Source organism: Loxodonta africana, chromosome 20 (assembly GCF_030014295.1).
Source record: "Loxodonta africana isolate mLoxAfr1 chromosome 20, mLoxAfr1.hap2, whole genome shotgun sequence".
Classification (NCBI taxonomy): domain Eukaryota; kingdom Metazoa; phylum Chordata; class Mammalia; order Proboscidea; family Elephantidae; genus Loxodonta; species Loxodonta africana.
Genome location: NC_087361.1, coordinates 66,364,991 through 66,383,949, shown reverse-complemented (window position 1 = coordinate 66,383,949; position 18,959 = coordinate 66,364,991). Strand labels below are relative to the sequence as shown.

Here is an 18,959-nt window from a genome sequence, read left to right as displayed (position 1 = left end):
CAGAATTCAACAACATATCAAAAAAAGAATTGATCATGACCAAGTGGGATTCATACCAGGTACGCAGGGATGGTTCAACATTAGAAAACAATCAATGTAATCCATGTAAATTAAACAAAACACGAGATCCACATGATCTTATCAGTTGATGCAGAAAAGGCATTTGACAAAGTCCAACACACTTTCATGATAAAAACTCTCAGCAAAATAAAAATAGAAGGAAAATTCCTCAACATAATAAAAGGCATTTGTACAAAGCCAACAGCCAACATCATCCTAAATGGGGAAAGACTGAAAGCATTCCCCTTGAGAACAGAAACCAGACAAGAATGCCCTTTATCACCACTCTTAATCAACATTAAGCTGGAGGCCCTAGCCAGAGCAATTACGCTAGATAAAGAAATAAAGGGCATCCAAATTGGTGAAGAAGAAGTAAAAGTATCTCTATTTGCAGATGACATGATCTTATACACAGAAAAACCTGAAGAATCCTCAAGAAAACTACTGAAACTAAAAGAAGAGTTTAGCAGAGTATCAGGATACAAGATAAACATTCGTAAATCAGTTGGAGTCCTCTACATCAACAAAGAGAATGCCGAAGAGGAAAATAGCCCCTAAGACGATAAAATACTTAGGAATAAATCTAACCAGAGACATATAGACCTATGCAAAGAAAACTATAAGACACTACTGCAGAAAACCAAAAGAGACCTACATAAGCCGAAAAACATACCTTGCTTGTGGATAGGAATACTCAACGTTGTAAAAATGTCTATTCAACTCAAAGTGATTTATAGATACAATACAATCCCAATCCAAATACCAATGACATTTTTTAATGAGATGGGGAAACAAATCACCAACTTCATATGGAAGGGAGAGAGGCCCTGGACATGTAAAGCATTACAGAAAAAGAACAACAAAGTGGAAGGCCTCACACTACCTGATTTTAGAACCTAATATACCACCAGAGTAGTCAAAACAGCCTGGTACTGGTACAACAACAGATACATAGACCAATGGAACAGAATTGAGAATGCAGACACAAATCCATCCACCTATGAGCAGCTGTTATTTGACAAAGGCCCAAAGTCCATTAAATGGTGTTGGCATAACTGGATATCCCTCTGCAAAAAAATGAAACAAGACCCATACCTCACACCATGCAAAAAAACTAACTCAAAATGGACCAAAGACCTAAATATAAAATCTAAAACGATAAAGATCATGGAAGAAAACACAGGGACAATGCTAGGAGCCCTAATATATGGCATGAACAGTATACAAAACATTACGAACAATGTACAAACACCAGAAGTGAAATTAGATAACTGGAGCTCCTAAAAGTCAAACACCTACACTCATCCAAAGGCTTCACCAAAAGAGTAAAAAGACTACCTATAGACTGGGAAAAAGTTTTTAGCTTTGACATTCTGATCAGCGTCTTATTTCTAAAATCTACGTGATATTGCAAAGACTCAACAACAAAAAGACAAATAGCCCAATTAAAAAATGTGCAAAGGATATGAACAGGCACTTCGCTAAAGAAGACATTCAGGCTGCTGACAGATACTTGAGGAAATGCTCATGATCATTAGCTATCAGAGAAATGCAAATCAAAACTACAATGAGATTCCATGTCACCCCAACAAGACTGGCATTAATCCAAAAAGCACAAAATAATAAATGTTGGAAAGGTTTTGGAGAGACTGGAACACAGAGACTGGTGGGAATGTAAAATGTTACAACCACTTCGGAAATCGATTTGGCGCTTCCTTTAAAAGCTAGAAATAGAACTATCATTAAAAAAAAAAAAACCGTTGCTATAGAGTTGATTCTGACTCATAGTGACCGTTTAGGACAGGGTAGAACTGCCCCATAGGGTTTCTAAAGAGTGCCTGGTGGATTTGAACTGCCAACCTTTTGATTAGCAGCCATAGCACTTAACCACTATGCTACTAGGGTTTCCAGAACTATCATACGACCCAGCAGTTCCACTCCTTTGAATATACCGTAAGGAAATAAGAGCCTTTACACAAACAATTACATACATACCCACATTTATTGCAGCACCATTTACAATAGCAAAAAATGGAAGCAACTAAGGTGATGAATGGATAAATAAATTATGATATATTCACACAATGGGATACTACGCATCGATTAAGAACAACGATGAATATGTGAAACGTTTCATAACGTGGAGGAATCTGGAAGGCATTATACTAACTGAAATTAGTCAACTGCAAAAGGACAAATATTGTATGAGACCACTATTACAAGAACTCTAGAAAAAGTTTAAACACAGAAGAAAATATTCTTTGACGGTTATGAGGGTAGAGAGGGAGGGAGAGGGATATTCACTTACTAGATAGTAGACAAAATTTTTTTTAGGTGAAGGGAAGGGCAACACACAACACAGGGATAGTCAGTACAACTGGACTAAACCAAAAGCAAACAAGTTTCCTGAATACAACCAAATGCTTCGAAGGTCAGAGTAGCAGGGGCAGGGGTTTGGGGACCATGGTTTCAGGGGACATCTAGGTCAGTTGGCACAACAAAATCTATTAAGAAAATGTTCTGCATCCCTATTTGGTGAGATGCATCTGGGGTCTTAAATGCTAGCAAGTGGCCATCTAAGATGCATCAATTGGTCTCAACCCACCTGGAGCAAAGGAGAATGAAGAACACCAAAAACATATGGTAAAGATGAGCCCAAGATACAGAAAAGGCCACGTAAACCAGAGACCCTATAAGCCTGAGACCAGAAGAACTAGATGGTGCCCAGCTACATCTCATCACTGCCCTGAAAGAGAGCACAACAGAGAATCCCTGATGGAGCGGAACAGTGGGGTGCAGATCTCAAATTCTCGTAAAAAGATCAGGCTTAATGGCCTGACTGAGACCAGAGGGACCCTGACAGTCATGGTCTTTAGACCCTTTGTTAGCCCAAGACTGGAACCATTCCCAAAGCCAACTCTACAGACAGGGATTGGCCTGGAATATAAGATAGACAGTGATACTGTAAGGAGTGAGCTTCTTGGCTCAAGTAGACACTTGAGACTATGTGGGCAACTCCTGTTTGGCAGTGAGATGAGAAGGAAGAGGGAGCAGGAGCTGGTTAAATGGACACAGGAAATATAGGGTGGAGAAGAGGAATGTGCTGTCTCATTAATGGGAGAGCAGCTAGGAGTACAGAGCAAGGTGTGTATAACTTTTTGTATGAGAGACTGACTTGATTTGTAAACTTTGATCTAAAGCACAATCAATCAATAAATAAAAGAAAACTGGTTTGGCAAATGCAGCACTATAATAATCTTTGTCTTTAAATCATCATTGTGTGTTTACATTTACTACAATTATTGATATCCAAAAATAAAAACAAACCCAGTGCCTTCGAGTTGATTCCAACTCATAGCGACCCTACAGGACAGAGTAGAGCTGCCCCATAGAGTTTCCAAGGAGTGCCTGGAGGATTCGAACTGGGGACCGTTCGGTTAGCAGCTGTAGCACTTAACCACTATGCCACCAGGGTTTCCAATTATTGATATATTGGGGATTAAATCTACCATTTTACTATTTGTTTTTTATGTGCTACAAATATAGTAGACAAAGTAGAATTTGGGGTAAGATTCATTATTAGAGATAAAGAGATATTTTATGTTAAAAGCATCGATCTACCACAAAATATAACAATTTAAAGTTTTATGAACCTAAAATACACTTTAGCTATCTAACATATTTATTATATACTGTATTAGTATATAATATATGTTGTTTTAGTTGCCATCAAGTCACCTCCGACTCCTAGTGATCTTATGTATAACAGAATGAAACGTTGTCTGGTCCTGAACTATCTCTATGATCTTTCATGTGTTTCAGCCCATTGTATCAATCCATCTCATTGAAGAGTTCCCTCATTTTTGCTGACTCTCTTCTTTACCAAGCATGATATCCTTTTCTAGTGATTGGTCTTTCCTGATAATGTGTCCAAAGTAAACAAGAAGTGTCACCATCTTCATTTCTAAGGAATATTGTGGTTGTATTTTTTTTATCTAAGACTGACCTGCTCATTCTTCAGGCAGCCCATGGTATATTCAGTATTCTTTGTCAACACTACAATTTGAATGCATTAATTCCTCTTCTGCCTTCTTTTTTCTTTGTTCAGATTTTGCATATATATGAGGTGACTGAAAAGACCGTGGCTTGGGTCAGGTGCACCTCAGTCATCAAAGTGACATCTTTGCCTGTTAGTACTTTAAAGAGGTCTTTTGCAGCAGATTTGCCCAGTGTAAAACATCAAGCGATTTCTTGACTGCTGCTTCCATGGGCATTGATTATTGATTTTATATGTATATATATGTAAAATTATATATATATGGTAAAATTTCATATAATATGTAAAAATTTAAAATATGCAGAATTAGAAGAAGAAATAGACATCATATGGGGTTTTCAGATACACCTCTTTTACTGTCTGGTAGAATAAGCAGACTCCCCCCATCAATAAGTATCTAGAAGACTTGAACAAATATGATTCACAAGCTGGACCTCACAGACATGCAGAGAACCCTACACCCAACTACTACCGTACATGCATTTTTTGTAACTACACGATACATAGGTACCATATGCTGAGCCAAAAAAAATAATCAATTTCAAAAATCAATAATAAATACAGAGGAAAAAAATTCCACAAATGTTTGTAAATTATTCAAAAATATTTCTAAATAAATCACAGGTCAATGAAAAATCAAAATGGCAATTATCAAATATTTTGTACTAAAAAAAGGAAAATATGATGGATAAAAACTTGTGGGATGCAGATAAATATGTGTCTAGCATAAAAATAGTAGTCTTACTTGCTTATTTCAAGAGTCTCAGTTTGGTATACACACACCAAAACATCAACCAGGTTAACAACTTCCACATTTTATAACTCAAATGACATTGATTATATTTTTCATGTTGTGCCACCATTACTGCTATCCTTTTCCAAAATATTCCACCACCATTAACTCAATGCCCCCCAGACAAAAACTCCCCTCTTTCCCCTCCCTCCTACCCTGGTTAACTATTAATAATCTTTGATTTCTATATATTTGCTTATTTTATATAAGTGAGATCACACAGTATTTTTCCTTTTGTGATTGACTTATTTCGCTCAGCATGATGTTTTCAGGTTCATCCACATTTGTCATGTATCAGAACTACATTGCTCTTTGCTATAAACTTTTTCAGATGATTCTTATATTTTTTTAGATTTTAGCTTGTCGTATTTTCTAAAATAAGCATGTTGTTGCCGTTAGTTGCCATCAAGTCGATTCCAACTCATACCAACCCCATCCGTGCAGGGTATAACTGTGTTCCATAGGGTTTTCAAGGCTGCGAACTTTCAGGAGCAGATCACCAGGCCTATCTTCTGAAGCCTTGGAAAAGAGTACCGATAATGGCATCAACAAAGCCAAGAGTTGGTTCCTTGAAGACTAACAAAATTTATCATCTCTGGCCTCAATTCACCCTCCATAATTTAAACTAATGTAGTGTGAGTTGTGGAGAAGAACAACGGCAAAAAAAAAAAAAAAAAACAGAAAAGAAGTGAATCCTGAAGTAAAATGATGATATTTTTCCATCAGATATTTCTTCTTGATTACATGTTGTTTGACTCCACATGATATTTCTACTAGTTTAATTTCAATCTACTGGGCTGTGAGGGGAAATAGCTGAGTCTAGTATTTAATTCAAAATATGAATCCAAAAATATGTGCTTTCATAAAGGGAAGTGTAGCTTTAGTTGTTGGGACTTTGTTTTCTCCTTATGTTGAAATGTTTGACAACAGACTTAAAACAGTGATGACTACTATTCAGGGCTGGAAAAAGGCCTGGAGTCCTCTCACAAACCCTTTAGGTATGGGTGGACCACCGAGAGTGAAATGGATAGCAAAGTGCAGGAGCATATCTTGATATGCTGAACCAGTTGCCGTTGCGTTGATTTCAACTCACGGTGACCGTATCTGTGTAAGAGTAGAACTGTACTCCATAGGGTTTTTGGTGGCTGATTTTTTGGGTGTATTGCCAGGCCTTTCTTCTGAGGTATCTCTGGGTAGACCTGAACCTCCAACCTTTCAGTTGGCAGCCAAGAGCATTACCTATTTGTACTACCAAGGGACTACCTTGATACACTAAGAGAATGATAAATAAGGAAGGGATAGATGAAGTCTGAGCACAGGTACTTTCTGATTAACTAAAAGTTGAAGCTACGAAAGACCAGATATAGCTAATAACCTTCAAAATAGCAGGGGCATTTTTATGGATGGTTGCTGAAAGAAAAGTATTCCTTTTGCCGTTACTAAATTGTTCTTTTTCTCTTTGATCACATCTATGAAGTATATTGGAGAGAAAGAGGAAGTGGAGTTGAAGTTTCTCTGTTAACTTCGGTGTTGCTGTGGTCTTGCTCTCCAGGTCAATGCAAGACCCCAGAATGGTTTCCGTTTGCTAAGCCTGTAAACCTGACTGATGAGCCTGAGTTTCCCATTGGGACATATTTGAAGTATGAATGCTACCCTGGATACTACAGGAGGCCGTTGCCGCCACTCATTTGCTTAGGAAACTCGACCTGGTCAAGCATAGAAAACGTCTGTAAACGTGAGTAACTCTGGACTGCGTACTCCTCAGTGTCAATCAAACATCCCTTAGATTGGGTTCAATTCATTCAAATTTTGGAACTAAGACACATATGACTTAACAAGTTTTCCCAGTGTATAATTGATGTGGAAGTAACCCTTGTAGATCATATCTTCTTTCTGCTTTGAGTTCCCAGCCTTTCATTACAAGTTCGTTTCATGAGACATGGCCATCACAAGGCATGATTGAGGGAAAATCCCCATTCACTAGTGGTCTCCCACTTTAATGACTGAAACTAATGAATGACTCCAGACATGTTAAGTATATCGTGTATTGACTCAGGACAGGAAAGAAAAGTATATCGAAAACTAAGTGGGGAGAAAATCCCAGGTTTTGAGACTTTTGAATTATACTAGTTGAATGAGAGTGTAACAGTTTAGTAATAAACATTACATTTTTCTGGGAGGCTCAATGTGGGGATTAGACAGATCTGGACAGGACAGGTGGATAATCCTGAGGCAGCCTAATAAGTTTCTCAAGGTGGTAAATTCTGTGGAACCATCAGAGCTACAAATACTCTTCAGGAAGCTACAGTCAGGTTGGTACCTTCCGTACAAACAAAAGTTCTGAGTATTCTACACCCAGTACCAAAACTATGTTTCTTTCCCATAGGTAAATCATGTAGACCTCCTCCAGATCCAGTTAATGGCATCGTGCATGTGAACACAGGCATCCAGTTTGGATCAACTGTTAATTATTCTTGTAATGATGGGTGAGTTGGCAATAAAATTGCTTGGGATGACAGTTCTACAGTCGTAATAAAAATCTCTAAACTATGGTCTTAGAAGGATTTCTAAGTAGGGACGGTGGCTTAAATTCAGGCATTTAACTCTCCTTAGCATTCCAAACACATATTTTGAAAATATTCTTAAAATAGGAAAAGCTTGTAACTGTGCTGGAAATGAGGGGGTGGTGCCTAGCATGCGCTAAATTAAAATGCACCTAAAACCAAGTGAAGTGTTCACTAGGTGGAAGGAACAGGTCTCTAAAGAAGCAATTGGAACAAACACTAGTTAACCCACACGAATATCCTTACCTCAAAGCAGCATGAGCTGGAGATAGTGGACTGGGGGAGGAGTGAGAGAGGGTGAATTGTTTGGGATCAAGGAGCAGATGTGAAGGATAGACAAATTTTAATTATCATAGCACTTCTCCAGAAGTACACACACCACAAGAATCTTGCATGGGCTTTTTCCTGGCTGATCCTTGGGGAGACAACCAATCTAGGAAAGAAGTATATGTATTTACTTTTGCTCTGATTTTATTAATTATTGCTTACTTATGATACACAAAAAATATATAACATGTGAAAAATAAAAATAAAATGAACTTCAGTGCACACACCACCCACCTTAAGAAACATTACTAGGACCTTTGAAGCCTTCTGTGTGTCCCTCCAACTCCCATTCCTCCGTCTCCTAAACCCCTCCAGAAGTAACTGCCATCCTGAATTTTGTACTTATCATTCCCTTGCATTTCTTTTCCATTTTTCCCAATACATAGACCTAATCAGTAGATTTTTAACTTTACATGCTTCTAAACTTTATATAAATGACATGATATATATACTCTTCTGCAATTTGTTTTTTTGGTTTAATATTTTGTTTCTGACATTCATCCATGTCATTACGATTAATTCATTTTCACTCCTGAATGGCATTCCCTTGTATGAATATATCATAACTTGTTCCTCTGTTGTTTGTTAGATATTTAGGTTGTTTCTAGTTTGTTTTGTTAGTTCACATCCACCAGGCACTCCTCAGAAACCCTGTGGAGCGGTTCTACTCTGTCCTATAGAGTCGCTATGAGTTGGAATCGACTCAACGGCAACGGGTTTTTTGACTATACGTTCCTCCCAGTGCACTTGTTGCTGTGAGTCAATTCCAACTCACAGCAACCCTGTAGCACATGTGCAAAATTTTCTATAGGACAGTTTTTCAAACTTATTTTACCATAACCTACAGCTAAGAAATACATTTTTACAGCACACACATACACACATACCACACATACGTATTATAAGTTAGAAGTGTCACAAAATCTCTTCCCATTTCTATTCAACATTGTACTAGAGGCTCTAGCCAGGTCAGTTAGGCAAGAAAAAGAAATAAGAGGCATCCAGATTGGAAGGAAGAAGTAAAACTATCTCTATTTTCAAATGACGTGATTTTGTATATGAAAAATCGTACGTAACCCCCTACAAATAAAAAAAACAACAAATATACACACGCATAAAACTATTAGTGCTAATAAAGAAGTTCAGCAAATAGGCAGGATACAAAAACAATATGTAAAAATCAATTGCATTTCTATACACTAGTAATGAGCAATACAAAAATGAAATTAAGAAAACGATTTCACTTACAATAGCATTAAAAAGAATACAGTCATAAAATCCATCCATTCAGGCAATGTCCAACTGCCTATATGTCCATGGTCTCATAAGGTTATAATAGAGCTCAGAGATCCTGATCAGAGAAAAAGCAGTGAACACAATAGCTTCCCACATGCAACGTGTGTTATCTAACATCTCTTGTATACAAAGCAATTGCACTCCCAGGCATATACTGGTACAGTACATATGTAGTCATATATATATGTACATATATAGTCATATATATATATGTGTATATATATATATATAGTCATGGAAACCCTGGTGGCGTAGTGGTTAAGTGCTACAGCTGCTAACCCAAGGGTCTGCAGTTCAAATCTACCAGGCATTCCTTGGAAACTCTATGGGGCAGTTCTACTCTGTCTCACAGGGTCGCAATGAGTCGGAATCAACTCGACAGCACTGGGTTTGGTTTTTATATAGTCATAATAAACACCTATGTTACTTGCTTATGTATGTACTGTACCGTACTTTCTATCATCCCATGGTTATGAATGTCTGACTTAAACTTACAACCCGTAGTTAGAAACCAACCCCCATAAAGCCTATTTTATTAAAAATTCAAGGCACATACAATGGTTCGTATTAACAAACAGGAGCTACTTTGTGATGCACATCAAAACATTATTATTATTATTACTGTAATATGTTATTACTGTATTATGTGTATCTGGAAGTGTTTCTTTAATTTTTTATACATAAAAAGGCATACTATATACTATTTATTAAGAAAAACACTTGACTGAGTGACATTAGATACAAACCATATCTAATTGTTCCAACTTATGTACAAATTCGACTTAAAGACAGGCTTAAGAACAGAACTTGTTCATAATCTGGGGACTGCTTGTATATAATATGGTATTCATACAATGTCCAAATCACATAACATCCTATTTCACAGAACATATCGTGGACATCAAGTGATACATGACTGTACTTAGGAATAAATTTAACCAAAGAAATGTAAGTCTTATACACAGTAAACTACAAAACATCATTAAAACAAAATTAAAGAAGACCTAAATAAATGGGAAGATACTCTATGTTTATGGATTGTTTATCATATTGTTATGATGGCGATACTCCACAAATTGATCTACATATTTAACACAATCCCTACAAAAATCCCAGCATCCTTTTGCAGAAATTGATTGACAAGCCAATCCTGAAATTCATATGAAAAATTAAGGCACTCAGACAGCCAAAAGAATTTTAGAAAAGAAGAACAATCTAGATCTCAAAACTTACTATATATCTACAGTAATCAAGAGTATGTGTTTATGGCATAAGGACAGAAACATGGAATAGAATTAAAATTCAGAAATAAACCTGTATATTTATGGTCAATTGATTTTCAACAAGCATACCAAGACAATTCAGTGGGGAAGACCAGTCTTTTCAACAAATGGTCTTGAGACAACTGAGTAGCCACATGCAAAAGAATGAAGTATGACTCTTACCTCACACCATATGCAAAACTTAACTCAAAATGGATTAAACACCTAAATGTAATAGCTAAAACTATAAAATTCTTAGAAGAAAACATAGGTGTAAATCTTCAAGAACTTGGATTAGGAAATCTTTTTTTAGATATAATATCAAAAGCACGGGAACCAAGACAAAGTCATGTAAATTTGAACTTCATCAGAGTTAAAACCTTTAGTGCTTCAAAGGTATTATTAAGAATAGGAAGAAATATTTGAAATCATAAATATTTCAAATCATATATCTGGTGAGGATCTAGCATTCAGAATATATAAAGCACTCTTACAGCTCAACAATAAAAAGCCAAATAACCAAATTTTTTAAATGGGCGAAGGAAATTAAGACATTTCTCCAAAGAAAATACACAAATGGCCAATGAGAACATGAAAAGATGCTTGATATCATTAGTCATTACCAAAAAAACCAAACGCAACCCACTGCCGTCGAGTCAATTCCGACTCATAGTGACCCTATGGAACACAGTAGAACTGCCCCATAGGGTTTCCAAAGAGCACCTGGTGGATTCAAACTGCAACGCTTTTGGTTAGCGGCTGTAGATCTTACCAATACACCACCAGGGCTTCCCCATTAGTCATTAGGGAAATGCAACTCAAAACCACAGTGAGAAACCACTTCGCACCCATTAGAATGGCTACAATCTAAAAGACGGACAATAACAAGTGTATTCTATTGTATTCCATTTTGTATGCTGCTTATAATCCACTATGCTGATTCATAAAGCACTACTGATTTCCTCATAATCAATGGCCTGTTATACGTCCACACAAATTTTTATCAGGATTTTATTAAAACTCTACATGAATTTGCAGTGAATTTATAGCATTATAATAGTGAGTCTTCCAAAGGATGACCAATCCGTTTATTTAGGTCTTCTTACATGGCTCTCAGTAGAAGTTTATAATTTTCTCCATGGAAGTTTGGAATGATCTTTTTAATGTATTCATTTTTAGGTAGTTAACTTTTTATGCAATTATAGTGGCATTTTTTAAATTGTGGAATATATATATATATACCCACAAGAACAAATCTGTCCTGGAAGAAGTACAGCCAGAATGCCCCTTAGAAGCAAGGATGACGAGACTTCCTCTGATGTACTTTGGACATGGTATCAGGAGGGACCAGTCCCTGGAGAAAGACATTGTGCATGGTAAAGTAGAGGGTCAGTGAAAGAGAGGAAGACCCTTAAAGAGATGGATTGACACAGTGGCCGCAACAATAGGCTCAAGCATAGCAACGATTATGAGGATGGTGCAAGACCAGGCAGTAATTAGTTCTGTTGTACAGAGTCACTGTGAATCAGAATCAACTTGTTGGCACCTAACAACAATAACAAATACACACACACACATACACACACACACACACGCGTATATATATATAAAGTGCTTTTGAGCAAGTGGATTTGGGAAAGAGATCCACAAAAACCTGAACTTTGCTTTTGGATAAAAAGTAGCACAGAACCCAAAGCCAGCAGAAATGGAAACAGGAGCATGGAAGCAGAGAAAAGTATAGAGAAGTAAGTCCTAAGACTCACAGAAATCATGAGGTGGAGGGGGCTTCTCACATAGCTGTGGATTATAGGTCCTCATCCAGTTTAACCTCATCTCCCTGGGACAGGGAACTCCAGCTAACATCTATGTTACCTATATGTTTCTATAGAAAAGACTGGAAGAATTTACTGCAGACCCTTGCGACTCAAAGTATGGGTCATAGACCAACAAAGTCTGCATCTCTGGGGAATTTGTTAGAAATGCAGAATTTTCAGAGTCGGTGAATCAGAATCTGCATTTTAACAAAATTCCCAGGTGGTATTTATGCAAATTGAACTTTTGAGAAGTACTAATCTAAACCTATAGGGTCGCTATGAGTCAGAATCGACTCAACGGCACTGGGTTTAATCTAAACCACTCACTATGCTAATTTTTGTAAGGTAATTATCCATAGCTCTAAAATTAAAAAAAAATTATTTTTTATTTTAGAGTTATGGGTATTTTCCCCCCACTGGAATTTTCTGTACCTTTCATTTTTCCACAATGACTGTGTATTAACTTTTATAATCAGCTGTTAGTTATTTCTAGAACTTCCAGTTGCAGGACAAGATGGGTAGACTCACTTTTCTCTGCTCCTCCCTTTTACATATAACTAAATACCCTGGAAATAATTCAACATGCAATCATGAAAGAACTCTGAAAGGTGGGAAGAAGAAAGTAGACTGGCTAGGGAACTTGGAACTTAAAAGAATGACAACTTGGTGAGCTCCCTGTTTGTTTGAATATCTCCAACACGTAGTCCAGACTGGGTCCTGAAGAGTTCTGCAACCCAGAACCACCATCAGCTATAGAGAGGGGAGGGAATCCACCCCATGCCCCACATCAGCTCTCAGTGGTGGGCCTGATCTGCCTGCAATTGTAGTGTCAGCAGAGCCTGGGTGAAGAGGCCCAGATTCTGAAACAGCAGCAGGTGGGACCCTCTACCCACACGAAAAGCACCAGCAGGCTCAATGTCTTTGCCCTCCACTAGCAACAGAAGGTGACATAGGGATGGTGTCTGCTGACCCTACACCCACAGCAGAGAGCCATCCACCTAAAGGCAGAAGGTGAACCAAGCAGAAGGTGAACCAGCCCTACCCTCCAACTAGTAAGAAAGAGCCTCCCTGACCTACATCTCCTCATCCTCCACCCAGGGGAAGAAGCAGCCCAAGCAGCACTGGCAGAGAAATAAAGTAGAAGGTGGCAAGAAAAAAGGGTAAGCATTCTCTATCACCCACCTACTGACCAGGCAACCCAGAAAAGCAACTTCCCCCTTCATAAGTGGCATCAGCAAGAATACAGGGGGAATAAATGGCATCAGTAGGAATTCAGTGGGAGCTCACGCAGAGCCACAAGAACTAAACAGACTGTAATGGTATTGCAAGGGCTCAGAAAACTAAATTGTCGTTGGTACTAGAACCCACAAAAGTATACCAGAACTTATATGCCAAACCTTAACAGGTGACTGCCTGCTGAAATAGAGGATTTCAATAGGCTCAAGACTCTCCTAATATCCTATCCAAAATGTTCAGGATACAATTGGATATCATTTGTCATATCATTTGTGGATGTAGGAAAATCGCAACCTGAATGAGAAAAGACAACCAACTGATGCCAATACCAAGATCAATTGGATGTTGGGCTATCTAACAAAGGTTTCAAAGTGACTACTATAAAATTGCTTCAACAAGTAATTATAAATTCCCTTGAAATAAATAATAAAATAAAACAGAAAACTTCAACAAATAGAAGTTATACTAAAAAAAAAAAAAAGATGAAATTATAGGCCTGAAAAATACAATACACAAAATAAAAAATTCACTGTATGGGCTCAATAGTAGAATGGAGATGACAGATGACAGAATCCATGAACTTGAGGATAAATCAATAGAATTTTTTTAATTTGAACAACAGAAAGAAAATAGATCAAAAAAAATAATGAACAGGGCCTCAGAGAGCTATGGGACAACAAAGGATCTAACATTTGTATCATCTGTGTCCCAGAAGAAAAGGAAAAAGGCGGCTGAAAAAAACATTAAAAAAATAACGGCTGAAAACTTTTCAAATCTGGTGAAAGCCATAAACTTCAAGAAACTGCCCAGATAGGGTACACCCAAAGAAATCTACACCAACATACATCATAATTAAACTTCTGAAAACTACAGTTAAGGAAAAAAATCTTAAAAACTCCTAGAGAGAAAGGATACATTCTTCATGAATGAAGGGGAAATAAAAACTTTCCCAGATGAAGGCATACTAATAAAATTTGTTGCTAGCACACCTATCCTTAAGGAATGCCTAAAGGAAACTCTCCAAACAGAAAAGAAATGATAACAGAAGGAAGGCCTGGAACTTTAGAAAGGAAAGAAAAACAACACAATGGGTAAAATCAGGGGTAATAGACTACCTTTCTCCTCATGAGTTTCTTAAATCATATTTAATAGCTGAAGCAAAAATTGTAACAACACCAGTTGTGTTGCTAAATGTATTTTGAAGAATTACTAAGACCATTGTATTTAAAAATTTAGGCAGGTAAAGGGACCTGAATGGAGGTAAGTTGTTAATAACTGACTCAAGAGTGCAAAATATCAATACCAATACCAAAGGAAAAACACTGTGTAAAAAAATTTAGCAATGGTAAAACATAGGTAAATTACATATGTATAGTGTAATACCTAGACCAACCACAAAGAAAACTATACAAAGCAATATACTCAAAAACAGTTTAAATAAAACAAGACAAAATCCTTTAAAAGTTCAAATAATCCATATGAAAGCAAGAGAAACAGAAGAATAAAAGAAAAGCAGAAAACAATAAAGTGTAAGACTTAAGCCCTAACATGTAATTCCTTTAAATGTAAATGGTCTAAGTATATCAATTAAAAAACAGATTGGCAAAGTGGATAAAAGACATGACTCGATTATATGCTGTCTGTAAGAAGGTCACTTCAAACACAGTGGCATAGGTAGGTTGAAAGTAAAAGGGTAGAAAAGGTGTTAATGCTACATTTATTTTTTAAAAGCAGGCGTGTCTATATTAATATCAGGTAAAGTAGATATCAAAGCAAATCAAATGACTAGGGGCAAAGATATTATATAATAATAAAAGGTTCAATCCGCCAAGAAGACATTTTTGTTGTTGCATGAGTCAGTCCTGACCCATGATGATTCCACGTATGCAGAGTAGAATTGCTACATAGGCGTTTTCCAGGTTGTGACCTTTTGGAAGCAGATCACCAGGCTTGTCTCCCAAAGCGGGTTAACTGCCAACCTTCTGGCTAGTAGTCAAGTGCTTAACTATGTTCACCACCCAGGGACTCCTCCAAGAAGACATAGCTAACCCAAGTGTATATGCACCAAACAACAGAGCTTCAAAATATATGAAACAAAAACTAATAGAGCTAAAAAGAGAAGTAGATAAATCCAAACTTATTACTGCGGCCTTGAACACCCCACTCTCAGCAACTGACAGAACTACCAGGTAGAAAACTAACAAAGATGTAGAAGAAGTGAACAACACCATCAACAAACAGAATTTAATTGACATTTATAGAACATTCACCCAACAACAGCAGAACACACATTCTTTTCGAGTGCCCGTGGAACATTCATCAAGATAAACTATATCCTGAGTCATAAAGCAAATGTCAGCACATTTAAAACAACTGAAATCATACAGAGTGTGTTCACCAATCATAATGGAATCAAACTAGAAAATACTATCAAAATCCCATCAAGGTTATTTTGTAGATATAGGCAAGCTTATTCCAAAGTTTATGTGAAAAGGCAACCCCTGAAATGATGAAAACTGACTTGAAAAAGAAGAATAAAGTGGAGCAATCATTTTACTCAATATTAAGACTTAGTATATTAGCTACAATAATCAATACAGTGTGATATTAGTATAAGAATAGATCAATTGGGATAGAACAGAGAACTCAGAAACTGGCCCACAATAACTGGAGGAAAGCAAATGATACTGACATAACTGGACATCCATAGGCATTAAAAAAAGAAAAAGCTGTTCTCGTTCTTACTGTGGTGGGTATATGAACCTACACAGGTGATAAATAGCACAGAATTGAATACAAACACACACACACAGTTGGAGACAAGGAAAAGCGAGGAACTCTGAACAAAATCAGTAGATTATATCAATGTCAACATCCTGATTGTTCTATTGTACTACAGCTTTGTAAGATGCAATTTTGGAGAAAATGAATAAAGAATTCACAGGTATTCTGTATTATTTTCTACAATTTCATGTGAATCTACAATTATTTCAAAATAAAAAAACCTCATATAAAAAAGTTGCTAAATTTCTAAGGAGATAGGCTTCCTACAAAAGACATCTTTGAACTAACGAATAATTCAGTCCCCCCCCCCCATTTTTTCCTAATCTATCCACATGACCCAAGAGGTATAGACAAAAAAGAAAAAAAAAAGGAAATGGCAGTAATATCCCAGACCTCTACTGTCACACCTTAGGCTGTGGGTGCAAGATTCTTAAAGTCTAGACACGTTTACCCCAAGCTGTATGTGGTTTCTTTTAATGAAGTGGTCATGGCCTTTCCTGTACTGTGGCTTAGGTGTATGACTCCACAGCCTCTCTTCTCCAGGAGACCCAGAAAAGTAGGGTGGGATGTAAAGACTTCAACTGTGAAAATGTATATAACAATTTCTGGTTCCTCTCCCTCAACATAGTTAAAATTAAGTAGCATGGGTCTTAACTCTTTGCCTTATTTTCTCTTAAACACCCTGGCAGAAAAGACATCTAACCATTATTTGTTCAATTACTTTATTCAACTTTAGGATACAAGTTTAATAAATTAAAACATTCTTCTGTCTGGGTCCCCTTGACCAGTGAATACAAAAATATCTTTTGATTCATGATGTGTTCATTACTGAAACACAAGACAATTGTATATGGAGAAAAATTGCTAACTCAAAACTTGCCTCAGTTATGGTTAGAAAATCACAAAGAGCACTTTAAGAAATACCTTCTGTAATATCAAAAGCCAGAGAGATCTCCATGATCCTCTGCTCTGAAGGCAAAAAGGCAGAAGGAGATACACCTGTAGTGGAAAGACTGCATGCAGCCTTTCTTTATTCCATTAGTTTCTGTCTGCATGTGTGTTCCAGCACAATTGAGGATATTTTAATTCTGGGTGGTACACTGGAAGGAAGGAGCCCTGGTGTCACAATGGTTAAGGGCTCAGCTGGTAACCGAAAGGTTGGTGGTTCAAACCCACCCAGCACCTCTGCAGGAGAAAGACCTGGCGATCTGCTTCCATAAACATCACAGCCAAGAAAACCTTATAGGGCAGTTCTACTCTGCATATGGGGTTCCTATAAGTCAGAATCGACTCAACGTCACCTAAAAACAACATACCGTTTTTTTAAAAAACTGAAAAGACTACTAAAGGCATTAGTAATTACAAGACAACCACTACTACAACATAACAGTACTTCAAGTTTCTTCAGAAACATCTACTGTTACCTCCCTATTCATTTGATCTGTATTTGGCACTATCCTGCTGTTTGAGTAAAGCTTGCGGTGCCATATTTTCTTACATATTCTGAAGACAAAGTTCTTAGCTGCACCAGTAAACATATGACTATTATTTGGCATTACTTTATTCCTCTTAATTTGGAGTAGTATCAAGATTGGTCCTACTCTGCACCAGTTCAGCCCAGCACTGTAGAATCTCAGTTGAAGTAAAAATAAATGTCATGAATTTTCCAAGTTTTATGGCACACTTCAACAGTTTGTGTATGTATACATGCAACACATACATACAACACACACAGGATACAGACATGTGCATGACAAATTCCCTGCACTCAAGAAGCTTATAATGCTTTAAAGAAGTGAAACTTGTGTGAAATTACTATTATTTACCTTGGAATGATATAAAAATGTACCTTAAGGTAATAAAGAAGAAAGATCTCATCTAATTGAGAACTGTTGCCTTTAACATTTTTAGTATGAGATACGTGTTCAGCTATTTTTGATCAGCTTGGATTGCTTTGGATTCTAGTTTGATGAACTGGTAAAAGCATTCACTCATACATTTATTCACAAATTAATACTCACAAGGCATAAAATACCTATAAAGGGAACATACACGTATACCTACGACATACAAGTTATACATACAACTATAATATACTTTAGAATGATATAAAAATGTGCCTTAATGTAATAAACAAGATCTCATCCAGTCAAGAAGGCATGAAGAAGAAACTCAAAAAGCCTAAAAAAGGATATGAAACTTGAGAAAGTGATAGGACTTTGCCAAGTGGAAACTGTCCTTCAGAATTCTCCAAGATTGTGATCTCTTATTTTAAATGGGAGATTAGAAACACCCTTAGAATATAACCTTTCATTTTCTTTGCGTCTAGGTTCCGACTCATTGGTCACTCCTCTAATACATGTATCGTCTCAGGCCACACTGTCCTGTGGGAGAAGGAGGCACCTATTTGTGAGCGTGAGTTGACATATTCCTTCCCATTATCTTTACCAATAGATTCTATTTCCCCTGAAATTACAAAAATCTTAATCAAATTCCTTTTGTGCATTTCTTCCTTCAGATAGCTGAAGACAGCTGTAATGTTCCCAAAAATACTTCCAGTGTTCAGGCAATTGTTTCCTTAAGTTATTTCTCATCCTGGGATATAACTTTTCTGAATCTGGAGACTTAAATTCATAAAAGCCTTCACACTTCATTCTCACTTCCACTGACATGCAATTGTATTGGCTCTACCACCCCCAGTAGAATTATTCTGCTTGGCAACTTAGCAAAGATTTTCAAAAGTGATCCTATCCATCTTTTGTGAAG

The 18,959-nt window shown here is 37.0% G+C and overlaps 1 protein-coding gene across 8 annotated transcripts in view; it reads left to right on the top strand.

The window, feature by feature from the left end:
* The window catches only part of CR1 (complement C3b/C4b receptor 1 (Knops blood group)), a 130,654-nt gene that overhangs the window by 11,454 nt on the left and 100,241 nt on the right, over positions 1-18,959 (top strand). For all 8 annotated transcript variants that reach the window (XR_010318748.1, XM_023548392.2, XM_023548391.2 and 5 more), the window contains exons 2-4: positions 6,463-6,645; positions 7,297-7,396; positions 18,523-18,608. Coding sequence is in view for 7 of the 8 variants with exons in the window: in XM_023548392.2 (XP_023404160.2) it covers positions 6,463-6,645; positions 7,297-7,396; positions 18,523-18,608 (369 nt within the window). In the remaining variant the exon portion in view is untranslated. The remainder of the gene's footprint in view (positions 1-6,462; positions 6,646-7,296; positions 7,397-18,522; positions 18,609-18,959) is intronic.